The 22,154-nt window shown below is 41.2% G+C and overlaps 1 protein-coding gene across 2 annotated transcripts in view; it reads right to left on the bottom strand.

The window, feature by feature from the left end:
* KAT2B (lysine acetyltransferase 2B) overlaps nucleotides 1-22,154 on the bottom strand; it is a 116,323-nt gene that overhangs the window by 69,696 nt on the left and 24,473 nt on the right. For both annotated transcript variants that reach the window (XM_028843649.2, XM_028843648.2), the window contains exon 2: nucleotides 13,555-13,681. In XM_028843649.2, coding sequence (XP_028699482.1) covers nucleotides 13,555-13,681 — 127 coding nt within the window. The remainder of the gene's footprint in view (nucleotides 1-13,554; nucleotides 13,682-22,154) is intronic.

Here is a 22,154-nt window from a genome sequence, read left to right on the forward strand (position 1 = left end):
AAGGAAGGAAGGAAGGAAGGAAGGGAGGAAGGAAGGAAGGGAGGAAGGAAGGAAAAAGAAAAATTATGTGTGTGTGTAAACACAAAAATTAATGTTTAAATATATTATTTTCTATTTGGCTATACAATACATTGCCTCATCACTTTCTAAAAGATACCCAAAATCAGACTTCATTTTAGGTAGAACACTTGCTAGGTCATCTTTTTCTTAAGACTGCAAAATTTTCCTTGAGGTCAGTCTGAAGCCTTTGGGAAACAGGCCTCATTTTGGAGACAACTAGGTCAACATTTTTATGTCAGTTATTTACAGAAATAATTTTATTTAGGATTATTTTTGTCTTATAAACTTTTTTTTTAATTAACAGACATAGAGATGAAGTCTCACTACGTTGCCCAGGCTAATCTCAAACTCCGGGGCTCAAGCAGTCCTCCCACCTTGGCCTCCCAAAGTGCTAGGATTACAGGGGTGAGCCTCTGCATCTGGCCTGTCTTATAAACTTCTAATCTCTTTTTGTGCTAAGCTATGAAAGCAATCAAATCAGTATACAATATCAAGTAAGTTCCTTCAGATGCTCCATAATATGAAACCATCTAAGGTGCTAACACAGAGTAGATTTAACTCATGGAAGTACATGCCATAATTTACTTTTGAAATAGTAACTTACTTTTTTAAAGCTACAAAACACTTTACCAAAATAAAGTACTAATCAGAATTAGAAGGAGTTGCTCTGGATGAAACAGAGGGGAAAGCCTCTGTTTTCAGAAGGCTCAGGAACCCATCCCGTTCCCTTGTTGGGATTCTGCAGTTTTAAAACCACTGTCTAGAACCAACTTTTTGCATATTTTGAAGAACAGACCTCATGAAAATTAAAATGCTTAAGTGAGACCTGAGGAGGCTCGTTTCCCTCTGACTCTGCCCATAATGAAATGTGTTTGTGGTTTTGTGATTTTTTTTGCATTTCTTTATTATTTATTTATTACCATAATACAATGAGTGATCTCTCCTCAGAGCTCTGTGTGAAACCCAAAGTAGAAAGGAACAGGGAGGTGGAGATGGGGGAAAATGTAAATAAAGCAGCAACAGTTTCCCAGAAGAGAAGAAAGGCTCTACTGTACAAAGAGTGAGTAACTTTCACAGCAGAAGAGGATATCTCTTCCTCTGAGAGTGAAATAAACATAGGTCTGGGGTGGTAGCGGGTACACTGAGGCAGGAGGGTATTGTATGAGAAAGGTTAAGCTTCCTAGAATAAACAATGAGGTGGAGGAAGATCAAATGAAAGTAGATGGAGTGGACAGTCTGCTGGAGAAGCGGGGGAAAAAGGTCCAGACAAGTTGCTATCAAAGAGAAGCTTCCCGTAATAAGAACGCCAGACAAGAACAGCTGTGACTACACTATATAAATACATAGTTGTCTAAATGTGCCGACTTCTCAGACCCTCCAATGTAGCCCCTCTCCAAGGAGGCCAACTGCAGATCTCTTTTGACCAAAAATCCTTTTCAGTTCTCACTTAACTCAGTCTCTGAGGAACTAGCACTGAGCTTTCTGTTCTCAACACATACACATCACCAGCTAATCTCTTCTCCAGCTCCAATGTTCCCCAAACCCCACCTTCCATCCTCCCTGTCCCAACAAAATAGGTGCAGCACCACCATCACGGAAAATGACTCGAAGACTGAACTCCTCGTGGCCCTCCTCAAAATAGCAGCTACCTCTTGCTGGCCCTGTTTCTGCCAACAAGCCCATCATTCATTCCTTCAGTGTCCATTACCTTCCACACATTACCAGCCACCAGACTCCACTGAGCTTGCTCATTCTCTTTCAGAGACACTGCATTCCCCCTTCCTACCTTTGTTCCACTGGAATGTCAAACCTACAATAATAAAATAGCCCCCCAGACTGCTCTCTCTGCTGCCAGGGTAGTCTTCCTAAAATACCACTTTCCTTAAACAACCCCATCTCTACCAAATCCAGAGACTACTCCTGGCTCTTTGGGGATGCTGACCAGAATTAGACTTGTTTAACCTATCTCTAGATTTACCAGTCACCTAATTAATCCCAACCCATGTCAACATCCAGGTGAACCCCACTCTAACTGCAAAGCTAAACTACTATACTGACAAACAATTCATATTAAACCAAAAAGAGTCACTCATTATTAAAAGAAACCCTTCTCTTAATCTTTTATAAAGACGTTTTGATGCAAATAGGCTCCCTTCAATGATCTAAAAGTAAGTTTTCTTAAAAGAGACAGGCCTCTATTATTTATGAGTCTAGGAGCATATTAAAAACTCAAAAATAAAATAAAAATCTGTAAGCAACAATGCACAAATCTATAGCAGTCAACCTGCCGTAAAACTCAAGATATTAAGTCTCTGCTATTTAAAGCTCTGATGCATTGCTCCCTAATTTAACCTCCCTCAAGATGTGCATCAATGTACACTGTATCTGTAGTGAGAGAATATTCTTTTTTCCTATGCTTTGCCTACAGTGGAGAACCATCTTTGATAATTTAACCGATCTTTTGAAAATTAATCAGCACCCCCCACTGTTTTGAGCTGCATTCAACAGAAAGAGCAGGGAGTTGTTTGTTTTTCATATTATGGGCCATTTGTATTTGATCTCCTGTGTACTGCCAATTTGAGTCCCTTCGCTTGGTTTTTTAGGATGTTAGTCTTTTTCTTACCACCTTGAATAAACCTTATGTACTAACCTTTAGTCTGCCATATTCATTGCAAATGTTTATGTATTTGGTGGGGAGGGGTTTGTTTGGTTTATTTGGTTTGGTTGTAGAGAAATGTTAATTTGTTTAGAAAGTCATATCTACATTTGGCAGTGCTTTAAGGTTTTGCTTGCAAAGGTTTTTTCTACATAACCGAAAAATAACAAAAAATGTATTTTTCCTAGCTCTTTAAAGAGTTTGTTTTTAAAATTTAAAACATTCCTCCATCAAAATGTCAATGTTATAAAAGTCAAAAAAATAAAATAAAAATGCTAAGGAATTCCAGACTAAAGAAAACTAAAGAGACATGACAACTAAACAGATATGTGATTCTTGAGTGGATGCTTAATGGAAAATATAAAGAATATTTTTGGGTCAACAGATAAAATTAGAAAACAGAGTAGATTAGATAAAAGTATTATATTAACGTTAAATTTACGAAAGTTGGTAATTGAACTGAGGTTATTAACAGAAAACCTTGGCCAGGCGCGGTGGCTCACGTCTGTAATCCCGACACTCTGGGAGGCTGAGGTGGGCAGATCGTTTAAGGTCAGTAGTTCGAGACCAGCCTGGCCAATATGATGAAACCCCATCTGTACTAAAAATTAAAAAATTAGCCGGTCATGGTGGCAGACACCTGTAATCCCAGCTACCTGGGAGGCTGAGGCACAAGAATCATTTGAAATCAGGAGGTGGAGGTTGCAGTGAGCCAAGCCTGAGCAGCAGAGTGAGACTCCATTTCAAAAATAGGAAACCTTATTATTAGGAACTGTATATTGAAATATTTAAGGGAGGAAGGGCTATGATATATAAGTAACTTATTCCCATATAGTTCCAGAAAAAACAATTTATACATAAAGACTCATATATATATTACATACATGAGACTCTCTATATACATTTATACATATATATATATATATGAGCCAATAACAGCAAATAGAATAAAATGTTACTAATAGGTAAATCTAGGGAAAGGATTTATGGGATACTCTTCATTATTATTCTCATGACTTTTATGTAAATTTTTAATTATTTGAAAATTAAAAGTTTTTTTACAATCTTTCCTCCACCTGAATTTGATCATTAAAGAATCCTGTTTTTACTTTAGTCTTCCAAGAGCCTGATACAAAGCATTGATATATAGTAATTACCCAAGATTGACCAACCCTTGAGTTGTGGCAAAGTTTATACCTTTTGGTGGGTCACAGTTCCCCCGGGGTCCACTTTGTGTGAAGGGCACAAGAAAGCAGACAGAAGGTGCAAGTGAGGGGATGAGGGGAGGCTTTGCCTTCTTTAGATCTCTCCAGAAGGGTGTACCTTGGCACCTCTCGGTGCTGTGTCAGACTTGCAAACACCCAGGGTGCCAGAGAGTGACCCGCCATATGACTGCTGCCAAGAATCACGGTGCAGCTGTCAACCTTGCTGAGAACAGGAAGCACACTGACACTGTGTGCTGTGACCCTCACTAAGCTCTGGCTGGCTCCATGTATCACTGGCCTGCACTTCTCGTGAAGACAGCCAGCCAGTCCTCACATGCCCTGCAGTGTGAACAGGCAGCAGCTGGGCAGGCAGCTAACACGTCCCTGCTCCTCTGGACCAGAAGCAAATAACACAGTAGGATTTAAAGGCTGCTCAAATACATTTTTTGTTCATGGGAATTTGGCACTGAGGCTAGAAGAGGTAAAATTAATGACTGCAATGAAATCTGTCAAATTGACTAATGTGCAAAAAGGCTTATCATTTAAAAGTGGTTTCATTTTCTGTAATCTCAGATCTGGAATGGAAAAAAAAGAGAAGCCTAAGAGTAAGAGCCCATTAGATGACAGCAGTCCAGCAGAAATATAATGCAAGCCACATACGTAAATTTAAGTATTCCAGTAGCTGTGTTTAAAAAGATAAAAGAAATAGGTGAAATTCATTTAATAATACATTTTACTTAGCCTAAAATATACCAAAGTATTATTCTTTCAATATCTATGCAATATTAAAAGTTACTATTTACATTCCTCTTGTTTTACTAAGTCTTAAAAACCTGTGTACATTTCACACTTACAGCACAATTCAAACTAGTGAAACTGCAAGTGTTCAAGAGCCACACAATGGCTAGTGGCTACTGTGTTGGACATAGTAGGTATAGATTATAAACTTTGAAAGCTCCTCTGCAAATAAATGCAACCAGCCCTCATTTTAGCATTATTGAATTCAATGACTATTTATCAACAAAAGAATAAGCATAAGTATGCTCAACGAACTAAATATATTATGAACTAGAGAAAAAGTCAACTCTTAATCACAGTTCAGTACATATTGGTATATAATTATAGTTATATAAGAAGGAACATTGCCATAGAGCTCTAAGAAGGCCTTTATTCTCTAGAGTTCTGTAGTCAAGCCTTGGAGGATAAGCAGAATTCCCTGGCAGAAAATGAAGGAAAGGCATTGCAGCTGGTGTGAGCTTCCAGATTCTAAGGCAGAAGGGGGAGAAAGTTCAAAGAATCTTTGGAGAACATGGAGCAGCCTGATGGCCACAATGCAATGAAGATAACTGGAGAAAAGCTTTGAAAATAAAGAGACCTCAATGAACTGAACCTGCTTGCTCAACTACAGATCACTCTTCTCTCTGAGGATAATGGGAAGTTCAGAGGGGTTAAGCAGGAGAGTGTGATCACATTGTATCATCACTTTATGGGAAAGCCAGGTATGCAGGAATGGAAATAAGAACTCCAGAAGCTGCAGCAGACGCGGGCAAGGAATAATGAGGAAAAGCCTAAATTCAGCCAGCGCTAGAGGGAGGGACTTGAAGGGAGTATCAAACAGGACCTTCATGACCAGAGGACGTCAGGGAGATGTTACTTATATCAAATGAGCAGATAAAATATTACCAGTATTATCCCCTTAACTCCTGCTGTGCCCGACCCACAGCTCCTGAAAACTCTGAAACCAGCATCTGAAAGGCTGCATTAGCCAACGGTGGACACCCAGCCAGAGGAATATGCTGGCTCAATTGAGAAGGCTGTGTCATTGTGCTAGCTGGGCCCCATGTTTCCGTCCTTTGGCATCTGCACGGTACATATGTAAATGGGAACTGAGGGGGCGATTATATGGTACAAGTCTATGCAAATGTCATATGACCAAAGAAAATGTGTTCAGTCAAATGATCTGCCTAAATGATTTAAATATTTGAAATATCCATGAGAAAAATACTGGTATTTTCTTCATAATACTCAAGAAGTAAGCTCTAGTGTGATTGTTAAAGCTAACTCTTGACCTTCCTTAAAAAGCTCTGGGAGTCTCAGGCCGGGCGCAGTGGCTCACACCTATAATCCCAGCACTTTGGGAGGCCGAGGCAGGCGGATCACCTGAGATCAGGAGTTCAAGACCAGCTTGGTCAACACGATAAAACCCATCTCTACTAAAAGCACAAAAATTAGCCAGGCATGGTGGTGGGTTCCTGTAATCCCAGCTACTTAGGAGGCTGAGGCAGGAGAATAGCTTGAACCTGGCAGGCGGACGTTGCAGTGAGCTGAGATTGCACCAATGCACTCCAGCCTGGGTGACAGAGCCAGACTCTGTTGAAAAAAAAAAAGGGCCAGGTGTGGTGGCTGACGCCTGTAATCCCAACACTTTGGGAGGCCGAGGTGGGTGGATCACCTGAGGTCAGGAGTTCGAGACCAGCGTGGCTAACATGGCAAAATCCCATCTCTACTAAAATAATAATAATAATAATAATTACAAAAATGAGCTGGGTATGGTGGTGCAAGCCTGTAATCCCAGCTACTTGGGAAGCTGAGGCAGGAGAATTGCTTGAACCTGGGAGGTGGAAGTTGCAGTGAGCTGAGATCACGGAGATCGTGCCACTGCACTCCATCCTGGGCAACAGAGCGAGACTCCCTCTCAAAAAAAAAAAGCTCTGGGAGTCTCTGAATCAATTCTGGTTGTAGGGTGAGGGGTCTGCCTAACTCGAAATTTTAAAAGTTAACAGAAAAGAAATTTCCTACTGTAAACAAGCAGGAAAGCAAGGAATCTATAGTGACAAAAAACAGTTTCCACTGCTGAACAGTCAGTGTGAATATATATATATACACACACACACACACACACACACGTATCAGAGAAAGAAGATGAAGGGTGAGGTAGTTGTAATCCCAGCACTTTGGGAGGCCGAGGTGGGCAGATCGCTTGACCTCAGGAGTTTGAGACCAGCCCAGGCAATATAACAAAATCCGTCTCTACCAAAGATACAAAAAAAAAAAAAATTAGCTGGGCATGTTGCCACATGTCTGTGGTCCTAGCTACTCAAGAGGCTGAAGTGAAAGGATAGCTTGAGCCCAAGATGGGGAGGTTGCAGTAAGCTGAGATCGCGCCACTGCACACCAGCCCAGGCAGAAGAGAAAGAAAAAGGTGATGACGCTGAAAAATAATCAAAAAACTTCTACATAAACTAAAATACTATTACTAGACAAATTTAATAATCAGTCTGTTCTGAAACAGTTCAGAACAATGGACTCCAAAATAACAACAGAAATTCCAACCATGTTTTGATCGCAAGGATTTGCTTCCTACTTTCCTGCTCATAAAAACAGGCTGCTTTTTTATTTTCTTTTTTATTTATTTATTTATTATTTATTTACTTTGAGACAGGGCCTTACTCTGTCACCAAGGTTGGAGAACAAGTGGTGCAATCTCGGTTCATTACAACCTCTGTCTCCCAGGTTCAGGCCATCCTCCCTCCCACTTTAGTCTCCCGAGTAGCGGGGACTACAGGCACTTGCCACCATGCCTGGCTAATTTTTGTATTTTTTGTAGAGATGGAGTTTCGCCATGTTGCCCAACCTGGTCTCAAATTCCTGGGCTCAAACAATCCACCTGCCTCAGCCTCCCAAAATGGTAGGATTACAGGCGTGAGCCACCACGCAAGACCCAAGCTGCTTTTTAAATAGCAGTCCCAAAATAAGAAAAATCTTTATTCATACTAAAATAAGGAGAAATGCTGGGACCAACTAAAGCACTCTGTTAGAGCCCTTTGTAAAATTTTTGTAAACTGAATATTATTGTGCCAATCCCAAATACAATTTCAGAGAATGAACTAGAATATTCTAAACCAGCACAATTCAATAGAAATATAATGTGAGCTATATACGTAATTTCAAATTTTCCAGTAGAAATAATTTTAATAATATATTACCCGAACATATTCAAAATATTATCATTTTAACATATAATCAATATAAAATATAATTACTGGGACATTCTGCATTGTTTTTGCTTATGATGTCTTCAAAAACTGTGTGTATTTTACACTTACAGCATATCTCAATTCAAAGTAAACACATTTCATGTGGCCAGTGGCTACCGTATTGTACAGCACAGGTCTAGACCAACTATTTCATTCTGTGGATGGAGATACTAAACAGCAAAAAGGTTAAGGAACTTGGTAAATTGCAGGGCCAAGTTAGAATTCTTTTCTTGGTTTGGTTTTGTTTTGTTAGAGGTGGGGTTTTGCTGTCTCCAAGGCTAAAATACAGTGGCCCCATCACAGCTCACTGTAGCCTCAAACTCCCGGGCTCAAAGGATCCTCCCATCTCAGCGTCCTGAGTAGCTGCCATCACAGGCTCAAACCACCATACCCAGACAGGCTAGAGTTCTTACTTCCTAGTTCCCAAATGAATGTTCTTTCTACTAGATCAGACTATCTCGCTCCTGTGTTTTATGTCCATGAAACACAGAATAGTATTAAATTATGTCAGACCAAAGATGTCTGGGATGAAAGAAATTGTCAGGAGATTACATAAAACCAGAGCTCCAAAGAACATATATGGCTGAGGCAAAAGAAACCCAACATTTAATCAATAGAATTGATACCATCTCAATCAATAAGCCAGTATTGTTCTGTTTTGACAAATTCAAGAACACTTCGTATTGACACGTGTGTACAATTACTGGTGAGTAAATCAACCATGCTCAGAATGGTGACTACTGTATGTGAAAACAGAACAACAATGTATAGCAACTGAAATGTATTCGAGAATTCAGGCTTACATAATTCCTAACAGAATTCCCTAAACCTCAACTTGTACTTTGTCAGTAACAATTAAGAAGAAACCTGCATGATTAAGATAAAAAATGTAGGAAACTTGCTAAAATACTCTGGCAAATAAAAGCAGGGGGTTAGATAAAACAAAATTGGCAAATGTAGATAATCATTAGAGCTGGCTGCTGAGTCCAAGGCAGTTCATTAAACTATCCCTTCTGCCTTTAAGGGTGTTTAAAACTTTCCATTAAGAAAAAAAAGTTTTTTAAAAAGCACAGAAAGGAGGAAGGAAGGAAGAGTAATCTCGGAAAACGGTTTTCTAGAGCCGTTATTCTAAGACCAATAAATAAACACTGGCATTCCAACAATAATTCCAAGACCACTTGAAAATGTGCAGTAATTTCAGTTTTAAGAGAGCAGACTAAAGAATAGAGAAGAAACAAGGAAAAAAGGAAGGAGTAGGGGAAAATATTTTTTAAATACCTGTACCCCCAGTACTCTGAGAAAATCAGTCAGCAACTCAACATACATCCTTCCAGACCTTTTCCTGATCATATATATTAAAATTTATGTTTGTGGTATAGTATGAAATCTATTTGGTCTTTGTCCCAGTTCCTGTCACGAGCTCTTAAAACCCTTGGGATTTCCTGAGCAGGAGGAGTGTCTTTTATTGTTCATCAAGAGCCCCTTTTGATCATACCTGAGTTTATGTTAATGAGGTGACTTAAGGTGTAGTGCACAGATAACCCAGGATGAAGCTGCTCACCAGACAGACCAGGTTATTAGAGGATTAAAGGATTGGAACCTTCAGCTCCACCCATCAACCTACAAGAAAGGTAGGGGAGGGAAAGTGTAGAGATAAAGCCCTAAGAAAAAAAAAAAATTTTTTTTTTTTTTTTGAGATGGAGTCTCACTCTGTCGCCCAGGCTGCAGTGGTACGATCTCAGCTCACTGCAGCCTCTGCTCCCAGGTTTAATCGATTCTCATGCCTCGGTCTCCCAAGTAGCTGAGACGACAGGCTCAAGCTTCCAGGTTGCTGAACATGTGGAGGTGCCTGGGGGGTCGTGCACCTGGAGAGGGAAAGGAAGCTTCACTCCCTTTCCCCAAACCTTGCCATGTGCATCCCTTCATCTGGCTGTCTGTGTATCCTTTATATTAAACCAGTAAACTGAAGTGTTTCCTTGAGTTCTGCAAGCCATCCTAGCAAATTATTGAAACCAAGGAAGGGATATGGTGGGAACCCTGATTTATAGCCAGTCGGTCAGAAGCAAAGGTCACAACCTGGGACTTGCAATTGACATCTGAAGTAGGAGTAGTATTGTGGGACTGAGCCCTGATCCTGTGGGATGTGATGCTATCTCCAGGTAGGTCATGACAGAACTGAAATGAATTATGGGACATCCAACTAGTGTTCAGAGTGGGAGAATTGCCTGGCGAGTGAAGGAAAAAAAAAAAACACACACACACACACACACAGCTGGTCACAGAAGTGTTCTGTGTTGAGTAAAATAGAAAAAAGTTTTACAGCATTGTATTTTCTTTTTTTTTTTTTTTTTTTGAGACGGAGTCTCTCAATGTCACCCAGGCTGGAGTGCAGTGGCGCGATCTCAGCTCGCCGCAACCTCCACCTCCTGGGTTCAAGCAATTCTCCTGCCTCAGCCTCCCAAGTAGCTGGGACTACAGGCACCTGCCACCATGTACACCTAATTTTTTTTTTTCCTTGAGACGGAGTCTTGCTCTGTCACCCAGGCTGGAGTGCAGGGGCGGGATCTCGGCTCACTGCAAGCTTCGCCTCCTGGTTCACGCCATTCTCCTGCCTCAGCCTCCCCAGTAGCTGGGATTACAGGCGCCCGCCACCACACCCGACTAATTTTTTGCACTTTTAGTAGAGACGGGGTTTCACCGTGTTAGCCAGGATAGTCTTGATCTTCTGACCTCATGATCTGCCTGTCTCAGCCTCCCAAAGTGCTGGGATTACAAGAGTGAACCACCACACCCAGCCTTATAGTATTACATTTTCTTAACTAATAAAATGGGATTATACTCATGAAACATCAATGCTGTTCCTCAGTCAGCATCCTGTATTTGGGAAAGGACCAACTTCTTAGTTTCCTTGGGGTGAAATTCGGGGTTAGGCACATGACAGGCACAATCTCCTCCACAGGGTATTTAAATCCTGAACCAATACTCACAGGGACAGAGGCAGTTGGAGCTGAATCCTAAGTCATTCAGTGGCAGCAGACTGAACAGAAGGTCTGTGAACTTCTGCGGCTGAGATCCCCAAATGAGATCAAAACCTGTTTTCCCATTGTGTTCAGCTTCTAGAAGCTACCAGTATCCTTCTTATATGCATTGTTTTCTTATTTAAGCTAGACAGAGTATATATCTGTTGTATGAAGTGAAAGAACCCTGATAGTGTTATACTACCACTACTACTAAAAACATCAGCTAATAATCATGTATTTACTATTCTAAGATTTTTTCTTGTCTTATATAATCCTCACAATGATCCTACAACGTAAATACTACTATGTATTAACCCATTTCAGAACTGAAAAACTGAAGTCCAGGCAGATTAAGCAATGTGCTGCTACTCACAGCTACCGGTTATAGAGCCAGAATTTGAACTCAGGCTGATAGATCCAATAATTTAGTCCTAAATTATAAAACCTTCTATCAAGCTGCTTTATTACCTGATTTCTTCACAATCATCTCCTACATTGGAATATTTAGGTTGTTTCATGCTTTTCATTATCATAAGTAAGGCCATAAAACATGTCACTATCCTTTTAGTTTAATTTGAGGGCATGCCTTAATTTACACATAGATTAAATTTCTGGCATGGATTTGGCAGGTCAAAGGATATGTGATTTTTTTTCAGTCTTCATTCTTGATTATGTATTGCAGAATGAGGGCATTTGTTTTCAAAGCTTGTTAAGAAATAAAAAAGGAAACAAAGTTGGCTTTTTTTTGTGAAGCACTGTTTCTGCCTTCAGGCATTCATGTGTGTTTACGTGCTTAGAATGGAGACAATCTGCTCAGCTAAGGAAGAAAGAAGATCCTGTTTTAAATGTTAATTGATGTAGGACAATAGGATTTCCCAATCAATAACAAATACACTTCAAGCCTAAGGCTTAAGGAGTTCTTGAGTCCAGCCTTTTATTACGTCATATTTCCTAAGGCAATCCTAAACTCCATTCACTCCAGTCATAGTTAGGGGTTGTTTTGTTTTGTTTAAAAAAAAAAAAGGTAAATTATAATCAAGGATAGTTCTCAAACTTTTGAAATTTTTGCTCTGTATTGGGTACTTCAAGACTCAGAGCTTACATTATTTGAGATACCAGTTAAGTTGACAAAATGATGAAATTATTAGTGTGTTTCTTTTGTGAGATCAAGACTATTTCTATTTTCTGAAGGTTATTCCAATGTGATGACTTCTTGGGAAGATCACATTATCTACTTTTATGCTCTGTAAATATTGAAATACTCTCTGAGTACAAAATAAAATTTAGGACGACCTAACACCATGCTAACCTTGGAGGCAACACCATTTCTTGTAAGCAGGAAGCTCTAGAGAAATGATGGCATAAGAAGTCTCCCACTTATAATGGTCAGGTGGAAAGAGCAAGTACCTTAGCAAGAATGTTCTGCCCAGTGTTATGTCCTTGCTGTCATGGACAGCAAAATGGCCTTGTTGACATTTTGGGGGAGATTGTATAACTGAAGGCAGAAAAGTAAGAATATTTTAAGATTCGGCTGGGCGCAGTGGCTCACGCCTGTAATCCCAGCACTTTGGGAGGCCGAGGCGGGCAGATCACAAGGTCAGGAGATCCAGACCATCCTGGCTAACTCGGTGAAATGCCATCTCTACTCAAAATACAAAAAATTAACCGGGGTGGTGGCGGGCGCCTGTAGTCCCAGCTACTCGGGAGGCTGAGGCATGAGAATGGCGTGAACCCAGGAGGCGGAGCTTGCAGTGAGCCGAGATCGCGCCACTGCACTCCAGCCTGGGCGACAGAGCAAGACTCCGTCTCAAAAAAAATAATAATATTCTAAGATTCTTCACGGACTGAAATTTTAGTATCTAGGAAAAACTAATTCCTCAACTTTTATCTACTCAAACAACATATGATTTTTTAAAAATATTTTAATCATAAAACTAGTATCAGGACACAGAACAACATACTAGCACAGTCCTTTTGAGTAACTGCAGCAGGGCCTACTGTGCCATCACTGACAATGATTATTTTGCAGGGTCAGATAAGAAAGTTGAAAGGGAAACCACCAGTAAACATTCACTAAACACAGTAAAGAGCAACCCAGTGAAGAAAGAGCTATGAGATACACAAAACTAAGGAACATGAAGATAAAATGAAGCACCCCAGAAAGTTCAGGGCAACAGAAATAACAAACAGGGTAATTATTATCATTAAACCCATTGGTTGAGGTTTCAACCCTGAGGTCAAAGACCCTCAGGCCCCAACCCCCAAAATGAATCAGGACATGTTACACATTATTCATGCTAACTAGCTCGATTGTCATGTTTCATCTTACTTGGCAATCCCCCAGTCCAACTCAGCTCTTGAAAGCAAGAAGGGACAAAGTCACTGCACACAGTGCAGCATTTGTCTCTCACAAGAAGCCCTTCCCAGCAAACTCATGAGACTAGAGAGGCTCTTGTTGTTGGTCTCATACAGAGGTACATAGCATTCAAATTTGGTGAGCCCACAGAATTCAGTAAGTTAAGAGTCTCAGGCTACAATGAACTCGTTATACTTTCCTTGAAGATTTAGGAACTCACCTAGGGCATGGCTACAACTCCGACAGGATTCCGTCAGACTGACAATTATTTGCTGCAGATCGGCTCTGGGGGGAGTGGGTGACGGGTTAGGGTTTTTCCAGCCATTACATTTGCAAGACTCCTCGGCCTAAAAAAGGAATAAAGAAACAGATAAAATTATGTAACAGGCAGCCGTGGACTGATGGTTTTACATGAGAACAATGTACACTAGTTATATGACAGCTACCCCCTCACCCCTGACTTTGTCGTCTTCCATATAGACAAGAGAAAAATAGAAAAGCTGCAGATCAAGCAGGTGTCTATCTTTGTGCATGGGTTGTTTTTTTTTTCTTTTTATTATACTTGGTCAGCTTGGTACGATAGTGCAGCTTCAGGTGATCTTGAAAATCAAATACTATCCTATACTCCAGCTGCTTAACTTCATTTTATTCTTTAATTTAATGTGTACCTGAAAGCTCCCGGCAATGCTGGAAAATTTTTATCCCAGAGGGGTGGGGGTGAGGGGGAGGGGAGTCCACTTTTGTCACAATTCATTTTTATTAATAGAAAATAAACACTTATTCCAGTTTAAAAAAAAAAGAAAGAAAAGCCAAAGGTGGTATTTGATTTGGGTGCTTTGCTTTTTGTTTTCTTTTGTTTTCTGCTGGCTGGAATCTGCATGCTACAGCTCATGCAGCTGACCCACACACTTTGCTCCCATTACCCCCAATGGGTGTCCATGAAGTGGTCAGTTCCAAGAAAGTCCATCTCAAAGATGTCCAAATCCACAAGCCAGACTCCTGATGTCCCACAAACACAGCTAAGGTCTAGGCTAAGGTTGAGCCTTGCAGGCTCTAAGGCACCAGCTGCATCTCTGCCCCATGGACCAGAAGGGAAACCCACAGGACCGAAGAAGTTAGCAATCTTAGGAAGATGAGACGGGGGCACACCCAGCTGACGACACACTTGCAGGCTCCTCCAAGACTTCTGTGAGCTCCCAGCTTTAGAACTGAAGAGGGCTTCATCATGTAGTCCTGGGTTTCTACTTATACATATATTTCCAGGTTTCCTGTACTAGAACATCATCATTTTAGCAACACTTGATAGAAAGCTCCCTTAACTTTGTCCACATACTCTTCACACCTCTCTATGTTTGTAGACAAGAGTGAACACGATGTGGCCTTCTGTAAGTGATTTGACCCATGAAATGGAAGGCAAGCAGGAAAAATTATCAGTTATTCTACCTGGTACCACACTGTGTGCTTCGGCAGGTCTCAAGGTATGAAAGGCTAGCATGCTCGCAATGAATGACCCCAGCCACTTATAAAAATAATTATTCTGCCCCTTCTCTACTATTCTCAGCACTCCATCACTCTCACCATTTATATACTGCTTCAAGTCAGCTATGGCTGGGAAACCAGAAAGTACACTGTTAGAATAACATGTAACACAGATGAAGTCACTCTAGGGTAGAGCCATCTGCATATACTATCCAGTATGGAAGCGTCTGGGCACATGTGGCTACTGAGCACTGGAAATCTAGCTAGTTCAAATCAAAGTGCACTGTAGTTGTAAAATATACAGATTTAGAAGGTTAGTGCAAAATATAAAATATACCATTAACAATTTTTACATTATATATTGAAATTATATGTTTAAATGTATTATTTTGGATATATGGGTTAAAGAAAAGATATTATTAATATTGACTTCTTTTTACTTTTATAATACAGTTATCCAAACTTTTTGGGTTTTTTTTTTTTTTTTTTTTGAGACAGAGCCTCTCTGTGTTGCCCAAGCTGGAGTGCAGTGGTGCATTCTTGTCTCACTGCAACCTCCGCCTCTCAGGTTCGAGTGATTCTTGTGCCTCAGCCTCCTGAGTAGCTGGGATTACTGGCATGCACCACCACGCCCAGCTAAGTTTTGTGTTTTAGTGGAGACAGGGTTTCACCATGTTGCCAAGGCTGGTCTCGAACTCCTGACCTCAGGTGATCCACCCACCTCAGCCTCCCAAAGTGCCGGTATTACAGGCGTGCGCCACCATGCCCAGCAGCATAAGTGTAATTTGAAGAAAATGTTAGAGGCTGCTGCTTTGACCTCATACATAAAATTCTCCAAGATAGAGATCATTTCCGAGCTGTGTATAACAGTATAAGAAAAGAGAATAGTCGGCCAGGCGCGGTGGCTCAAGCCTGTAATCCCAGCACTTTGGGAGGCCGAGACAGGCGGATCACAAGGTCAGGAGATCGAGACCATCCTGGCTAACACGGTGAAACTCCGTCTCTACTAAAAAATACAAAAAACTAGCCGGGCAAGGTGGCGGGCGCCAGCTTGTAATCCCAGCTACTCGGGAGGTTGAGGCAGGAGAATGGCCTAAACCCGGGAGGCAGAGCTTGTAGTGAGCTGAGATCCGGCCACTGCACCCCAGCCTGGGCGACAGAGCGAGACTCTGTCTCAAAAAAAAAAAAAAAAAGAAAAGAGAATAAACCATTGGCAAGGTAAGAAGGGTCACGGTAGAAGAAAACTCTGCTTTTGAATGAGTCTTCTTCAGTGGGCCGTGTGAATCTGGAACACCTAACCTGATTGCTTTTCCCATTTTGTATTAATGAGGATGGAGAAAGCAGGGCCAGGAGAAGCACCTACATCAGCATCCCCATAGCTACATCCCCCAGTGAGTAGCTCAAGTGACCCTCTTTTGTCTAGGCATCAGGCAGGCCCAACTTTTACCCCCAGAGTTCTCTGTTGCCAGGCTGAACCTGGCCTTGAAATTCTCTGCAATGAGCCATCCACCTCTTCAGAGGCTGCAAAGGTCTCAGAGGCCATGTTCTCGAGGGAAATTGTCATGAGAATTTACAATGAAGACAGTGAATAGCAGAATATGGCAAGCCAAAATACACAGCTTTGGTATAAGGGTTATTAAAATGCAGATACAAGAAAAGCTTGGCCAGGCGCAGTGGCTCACACCTGTAATCCCAGCACTTTGAGAGGCCGAGGCGGGTGGATCATGAGGTCAGGAGTTCAAGACCAGCCTGGCCAGTCTTGAATGCTAAAACCCCGTCTCTACTAAAAATACAAAAATTAGCAGGGCATGGTAGCAGGCGCCTGTAATCCTAACTACTCGGGAGGCCGAAGCAGGAGAATCACTTGAACCCGGGCAGCAGAGGTTACAGTGAGCTGAGATTACTGTACTCCAGCCTGAGCGAGAGTGAGACTCTGTCTCAAAAAAAAAAAAGAAAAAGAAAAGTTCTCTGCCCTCCCGTATATCCCCAAAAGCAGGACATAAATTCTTAAAGGTATCCCTTCTTCCCTCTCTACCAAGAAGGACAGAAGTTGATCATGGAGACAACTCTAGACCTTTATCAGCCCAAAGGTACCAGGGGAATCTACATAACAAACTTTGCTAAAACCAGCCCTAATCTACCATTGGTTTCTGCACATACTTGCCTTCCCACAATCTGCTGTCCCTAGCAGCTCAAGGTCCTTTTCCTTTGTCTTCTCACTTCTCTAAAAATTTACTAGTCTGCTGAGATAGCCCATAAGCCCAAGTTCTAACCACTTCTTTGAGGTACTCTTCACTGGGTGCTCCCATGTTCATGCACAATGAATATGTCAATAAACTTGCTTTTGTTTTTCTCTTGTTAATGTATTTTATTAGTCTGACTGACAGGGCCCCAACCGATGCGCCTAAAATGGTAAAGGGAAAACAGCTTTCTTCCCCTACAAAAGTATCACTAAGATTTCGTAGGGTCAGAGGAAACCACCCTTATTGCGGACCAACCTCTCTTAGTTGCTGCATAACTACTTCCAGGAACTCCCTAAGCCTCCAGCTTTTCTGAATAGCCTGGTCTGATCCACAGCCCTTTCCCAAAGGACCTTCAGTTTGAGAAAAAAAAAAAATGACTAAACAGCCCCCACAAAGCAATTAAGGATGGCAGGCCAAACCTAGAAGCAAAAAACAGTAATAACCAAAAACACCTTGAGTTTGGAGAACTGCATTTCGAGCCCAGGAGTCATGCACACTGATTCATTCTTTCAACAATATTTATTGAGGCCTACTACACGCCAGGTACTATTGACTATGAAACAAAGATTCTGCTCTCCTGGAGATTACATTAGGGGTGGCCGGGGATGGGGAAAACAAGATTAACACATAAGTAAATTATAGCATATACTGGAGAATGTGATGGTGCTATGGAAAGAAAGATAAAAGGACGAGTACAGGGAACTTAGCAGAGGGTGGGATAAAAGGTATAATTTTAACTAGGACTTTTTGAGATGACCTTAGAGCAAAGACTTGAAAAAAGGAGGGAGTTGGTTATTAGGTATCTGGTATAAGGGAAACACAGCTAGTGCAAAGCCAAGAGAGTGCCTGGCTTGCTCAACAGAAAGCAAAGGCCAATGTGGCTACAGCACAGTGGGTAAAAGACATGTTGAAATTAAACCAGACAGGGTCGAGCACAGTGGCTCACACCTGTAATCCCAGCACTTTGGGAGGCCGAGGCAGGCGGATCACCTGAGGTCAGGAGTTCGAGACCAGCCTGGCCAACATGGTGAAATCCCATCTCCACTAAAAATACAAAAATTACTTGGCATGGTGGTGCACACCTGTAATCCCAGCTACTCAGATGGCTGAGGCAGCAGAATCACTTGAACCCGGGAGGCAGAGGTTGCAGTGAGCCAAGATCATGCCACTGCACTCCAGTGTAGGTGACAGAGTAAGACCCTGCCTCAAAAAAAAAAAAAAAAAAGAAAAAGAAAAGAAATGAAATTAAGCCAGACAGGACAGGCACAGGTAATCCTAGAACTTTGGGAGGCTAAGGCAGGCAGATCACCTGAGGTCAGGAGTTCGAGACCAGTCTGGCCAACATGGCAAGACCCCCGTCTCTATTAAAAATACAAAAATTAGCCAGGCATGGTGGTGAATGCCTGTAATCCCAGCTACTTGAGAGGCTGAGGCAGGAGAATCGCTTGAACCCGGGAGGCAGAGGTTGCAGTGAACCAAGATCGCGCCACTGCACTCCAGCCTGGGTGACAGAGTGAGACCCTGTCTCAGAGTTTTTTAAAAAATTAAAAAATAAATAAAATAAAGAATTCAAGGATCTAAAACTTTTCTTCCTATGAGCTTGCTTATAAAACTCTGCCTTGCCCTGAGATTCATGCTAACAAGTAACAAGTTTTAAATTCTTGGAGAAGACAATACAGAGTTTTAGAGATGTAGATCTTAACTTCATTGTTGCAACAGACTAAGTTCGGTCAGCCCAGAAAAAAAGTTTATTTATGCCCCTTCTTGTCTTAACATGACAGAGAATAATGGCTGTGTTCACTGGGGGCTCATAAATGGGTGAGTCACAAATCTCATGGCAGGGAGATTTGTAATAATAAGGTCTTATATTCCCCCTACTCAATTTAAAAAAAAAAAAGTTACATCCTAAATATTAACCGCACGTGTTGAAACCACTTGTGATAGAGTGCTTAATGAATTCTACCCCACAATAAACACTGATGCTTAAAAATGTAACTGAATAAAGATCTTTTCTTTCAAAATTGGCTTTTTTTTTACCTCCTCCACTGAGTCTTGCGATCCCAGTACAAAGTAGATTTTTATTTCTTTTGTTCATAATGACTGAGACTTTCGAAACAAATTAAAATTCCCTGAAAACTAAGAAGAATGAAGAGAGGGAGACAACATGGGGCGAAACACTGAGAAGTATAAAAGTTTTGTCAGCCCTGCAGCACTCCAACTGTGCTGTCCAAGATGTGGCAGCCAGCCACAAGTGAATACGGAGTCTTTAAAAATTGGCAATAAAAATTGAGATGTGTTATGCGTGTTTGAAAATATACCCTGAATTTCAAAGACTTAGTATTAAAAAAAGAATGTTAAAATATCACATTAAGAACTATTTTATATTGATTACGTATTGTAATAATATTTTGAAATATTCAGTTAAAGTAAACAATAGAATTAATGAAATTTAAGTTTTGGCTTTTCTGATTTTTTTTTTTAAATCTGGTGCAGTGGGTTGAACAGTGTGTCCCCTAAAGTTCTTGTCCCAGCCAGGTGCAGTGGCTCATGCCTGTAATCCCAGCACTTTGGGATGCCGAGGCTGAGGATCACATGAGGTCAGGAGTTCGAGACCAGCCTGGCCAACATGGTAAAACCCTGTCTCTATTAAAAACACAAAAATTAGCCAGGCATGGTGGCACGCACTTGTAATCCCAGCTATTCAGGAAGCTGAGGCAGGATAATTACTTGAACCCAGGAGGCCTAAGTTGCAGTAAGCTGAGATGGCACCACTGCACTCCAGCCTAGGTGACAGAGCGAGACTGTCTCAAAAAAATAATCATAATAGTAAATAAAGTTCATGTTCCCCTGGAACCTCAGAATGGGATCATATTTGGAAATAGGTTCATTGCAGATGTGATCAGTTAAGGATATGCAGATGAAATTATCCTGACCCCTAAAACCAATGACTGGTGTTTTCCTAAGAGAAAGAAGGAGATTTGGAGACAGACACAGACCAACAGCAAAGAAGGCTAAGTGAAAACAGAAGCAGAGGCTGGATCTCACTATAAGAGAGACCAGGGTCTCACTATAAGCCAAAGAATGCCAAGGACTGCCAAGCACCACCACATGCTAGGAAGAGGCAAGGAAGGATTCTTCCCTACAGCCTTCAAAAGGAGTGTGGCCCAGATGACATCTTGATCTCAGACTTCTAGCCTCCAAAACAGTGAATAAAAAAAAAAAAACAAACTCTATTTGTTGTTTTAAGCCACATATTTTGTGGTTGTTATGACAGGCCTAAGAAACTAATACACAGGACTACTAGAAAATGTTAAATAATATATGTGGCCCCCATATTTCTATTGGATATTAGTGCACTGGACTATAAAGGAACTCTACCCCCAAGCCCCAGGTCTTCACTATGGACCCTAACAGTTGAAGCATAGAATAGTCTCAGCATCCCTAAGTGGTCCTAACTCATTAAAGTTATACCCTATTGATATATCCAAGAATCCCTTGCGTTTTCCTTACCTGTTTCAGTATTTTTTGTAGGATATGAAAACTGGTTCTCGCACGTGTGCACGCTCCATGGGACACCTAACAACCTAAGTGTACAAAATTTTTAATACATATGGGACTCGTTGATTTGCTAAAAAGGACGTACTATGTCCTTTAAAAAACAGTCAATGCTCTTATCCTTGACTGCCAGCAAAGCATTTTCTGCCAAGTTTTCTGAGCTACTGCTACCATGCCCTCCACTTTGGCCTTCGTCTCCCCATTGAATGTTCAGGCCTGGCCACTGTTCTTTGAGATAAGAGGTCTCCTTTCAAAACACCTTTCCCATGTCTCTCCTTAATTAGGCATGACAGCTGCTGTCTAAGGGAACTCCCAAGGGAGTTGGCCTTGCAGCTTTAACGAAGTATCAGCTGAAGGACAACCTTTTGGGGAGTGCACTGCCAAGCCAATTACTGTAGCAGCTAGCAACCTGGGCACAGGGAGGGGAAAGCTAACCAGATGACTTCGTCTCCCCCAAGAGCAAGTCTCTGTAGACACTGCAGAACCAAGAAGGAAGAAAAGGCCATTGCACTACTTTCAACAGGACTGGGATAATGTTTTCATCCCAATAGGATCCAGGGTTAGAGGTCAGAAGCATGCAACCGATTTTGTCATAGTAGCCAGAAACCAGATGGATGATGAGAAAGAAGATAAACAGGATAAACAAGTGGTCACAACCCAGATCACAGACAGACAAGGGGTGGGGAGCTCACACTTCACTCTGTGTTAATGAGTGAGATGGGTGTGAGGATATTTGACTGACATCCAGAGGAACAGGAGAAAGACAGCCAGCTGTCTAGTAGGATTCTGTCATGCTTAAAATATTGGAAAGTCATATTTGTTGGAAAACTTAAATTAGTGTCAAAGATGTCCCACAGCAAGAACACGCTGATGGAAAATTTATTCAGTATAACTGTGAATCCAACATTTATTTAGCTCCCAAAATTAAAAATCTACATGTATTCTTATCTCACCTGACATAAGGAAAGTATGAATTATTGCCATTATTAAAAGAGAAAGTTGAGGCTCTAGGTGATAAGAGACTTGCCTGGGGTTACTCATTCTACCCTGCAGGAGCACAAAGTGTGTCCGGGCAGGTAACTGGCACTGTGGTTGTGAGTGAGGAAGGCCTCGCTCTTATTCACTACCTCTCTGCTCCATGTTGAACAAAGGCATAATGTTTAAATGTCAAAGATCAAAACCGTAACTTCACAGCCAATAAGATATCTCTAACCAAATATAGATAGGAGGAGTAAATTCTGGTGTTCTATCGCACAGCAGAGTGACTAGTTAACAATAAGATATTGCATATTACAAAATAGCTACAAGAGAGGATTTTGAATGTTCTCATCACAAAGAAATGACAAGTGATTGAGATGATGAACATGCTAATTACACTGATTTGGCCATTACACAATATATACATGTTTCAAAACACCACACTATGCCCCCATCAATATGTATAATTATTAGGTGTCAATTAAACACAAAATAAATTATTTTTTCAAATGGAGCAGACTAACAAATTATCAGGGATGTGAAAAATTGGAATCCTCATACAGTG

Source organism: Macaca mulatta, chromosome 2, assembly GCF_049350105.2.
Source record: "Macaca mulatta isolate MMU2019108-1 chromosome 2, T2T-MMU8v2.0, whole genome shotgun sequence".
Lineage (NCBI taxonomy): Eukaryota > Metazoa > Chordata > Mammalia > Primates > Cercopithecidae > Macaca > Macaca mulatta.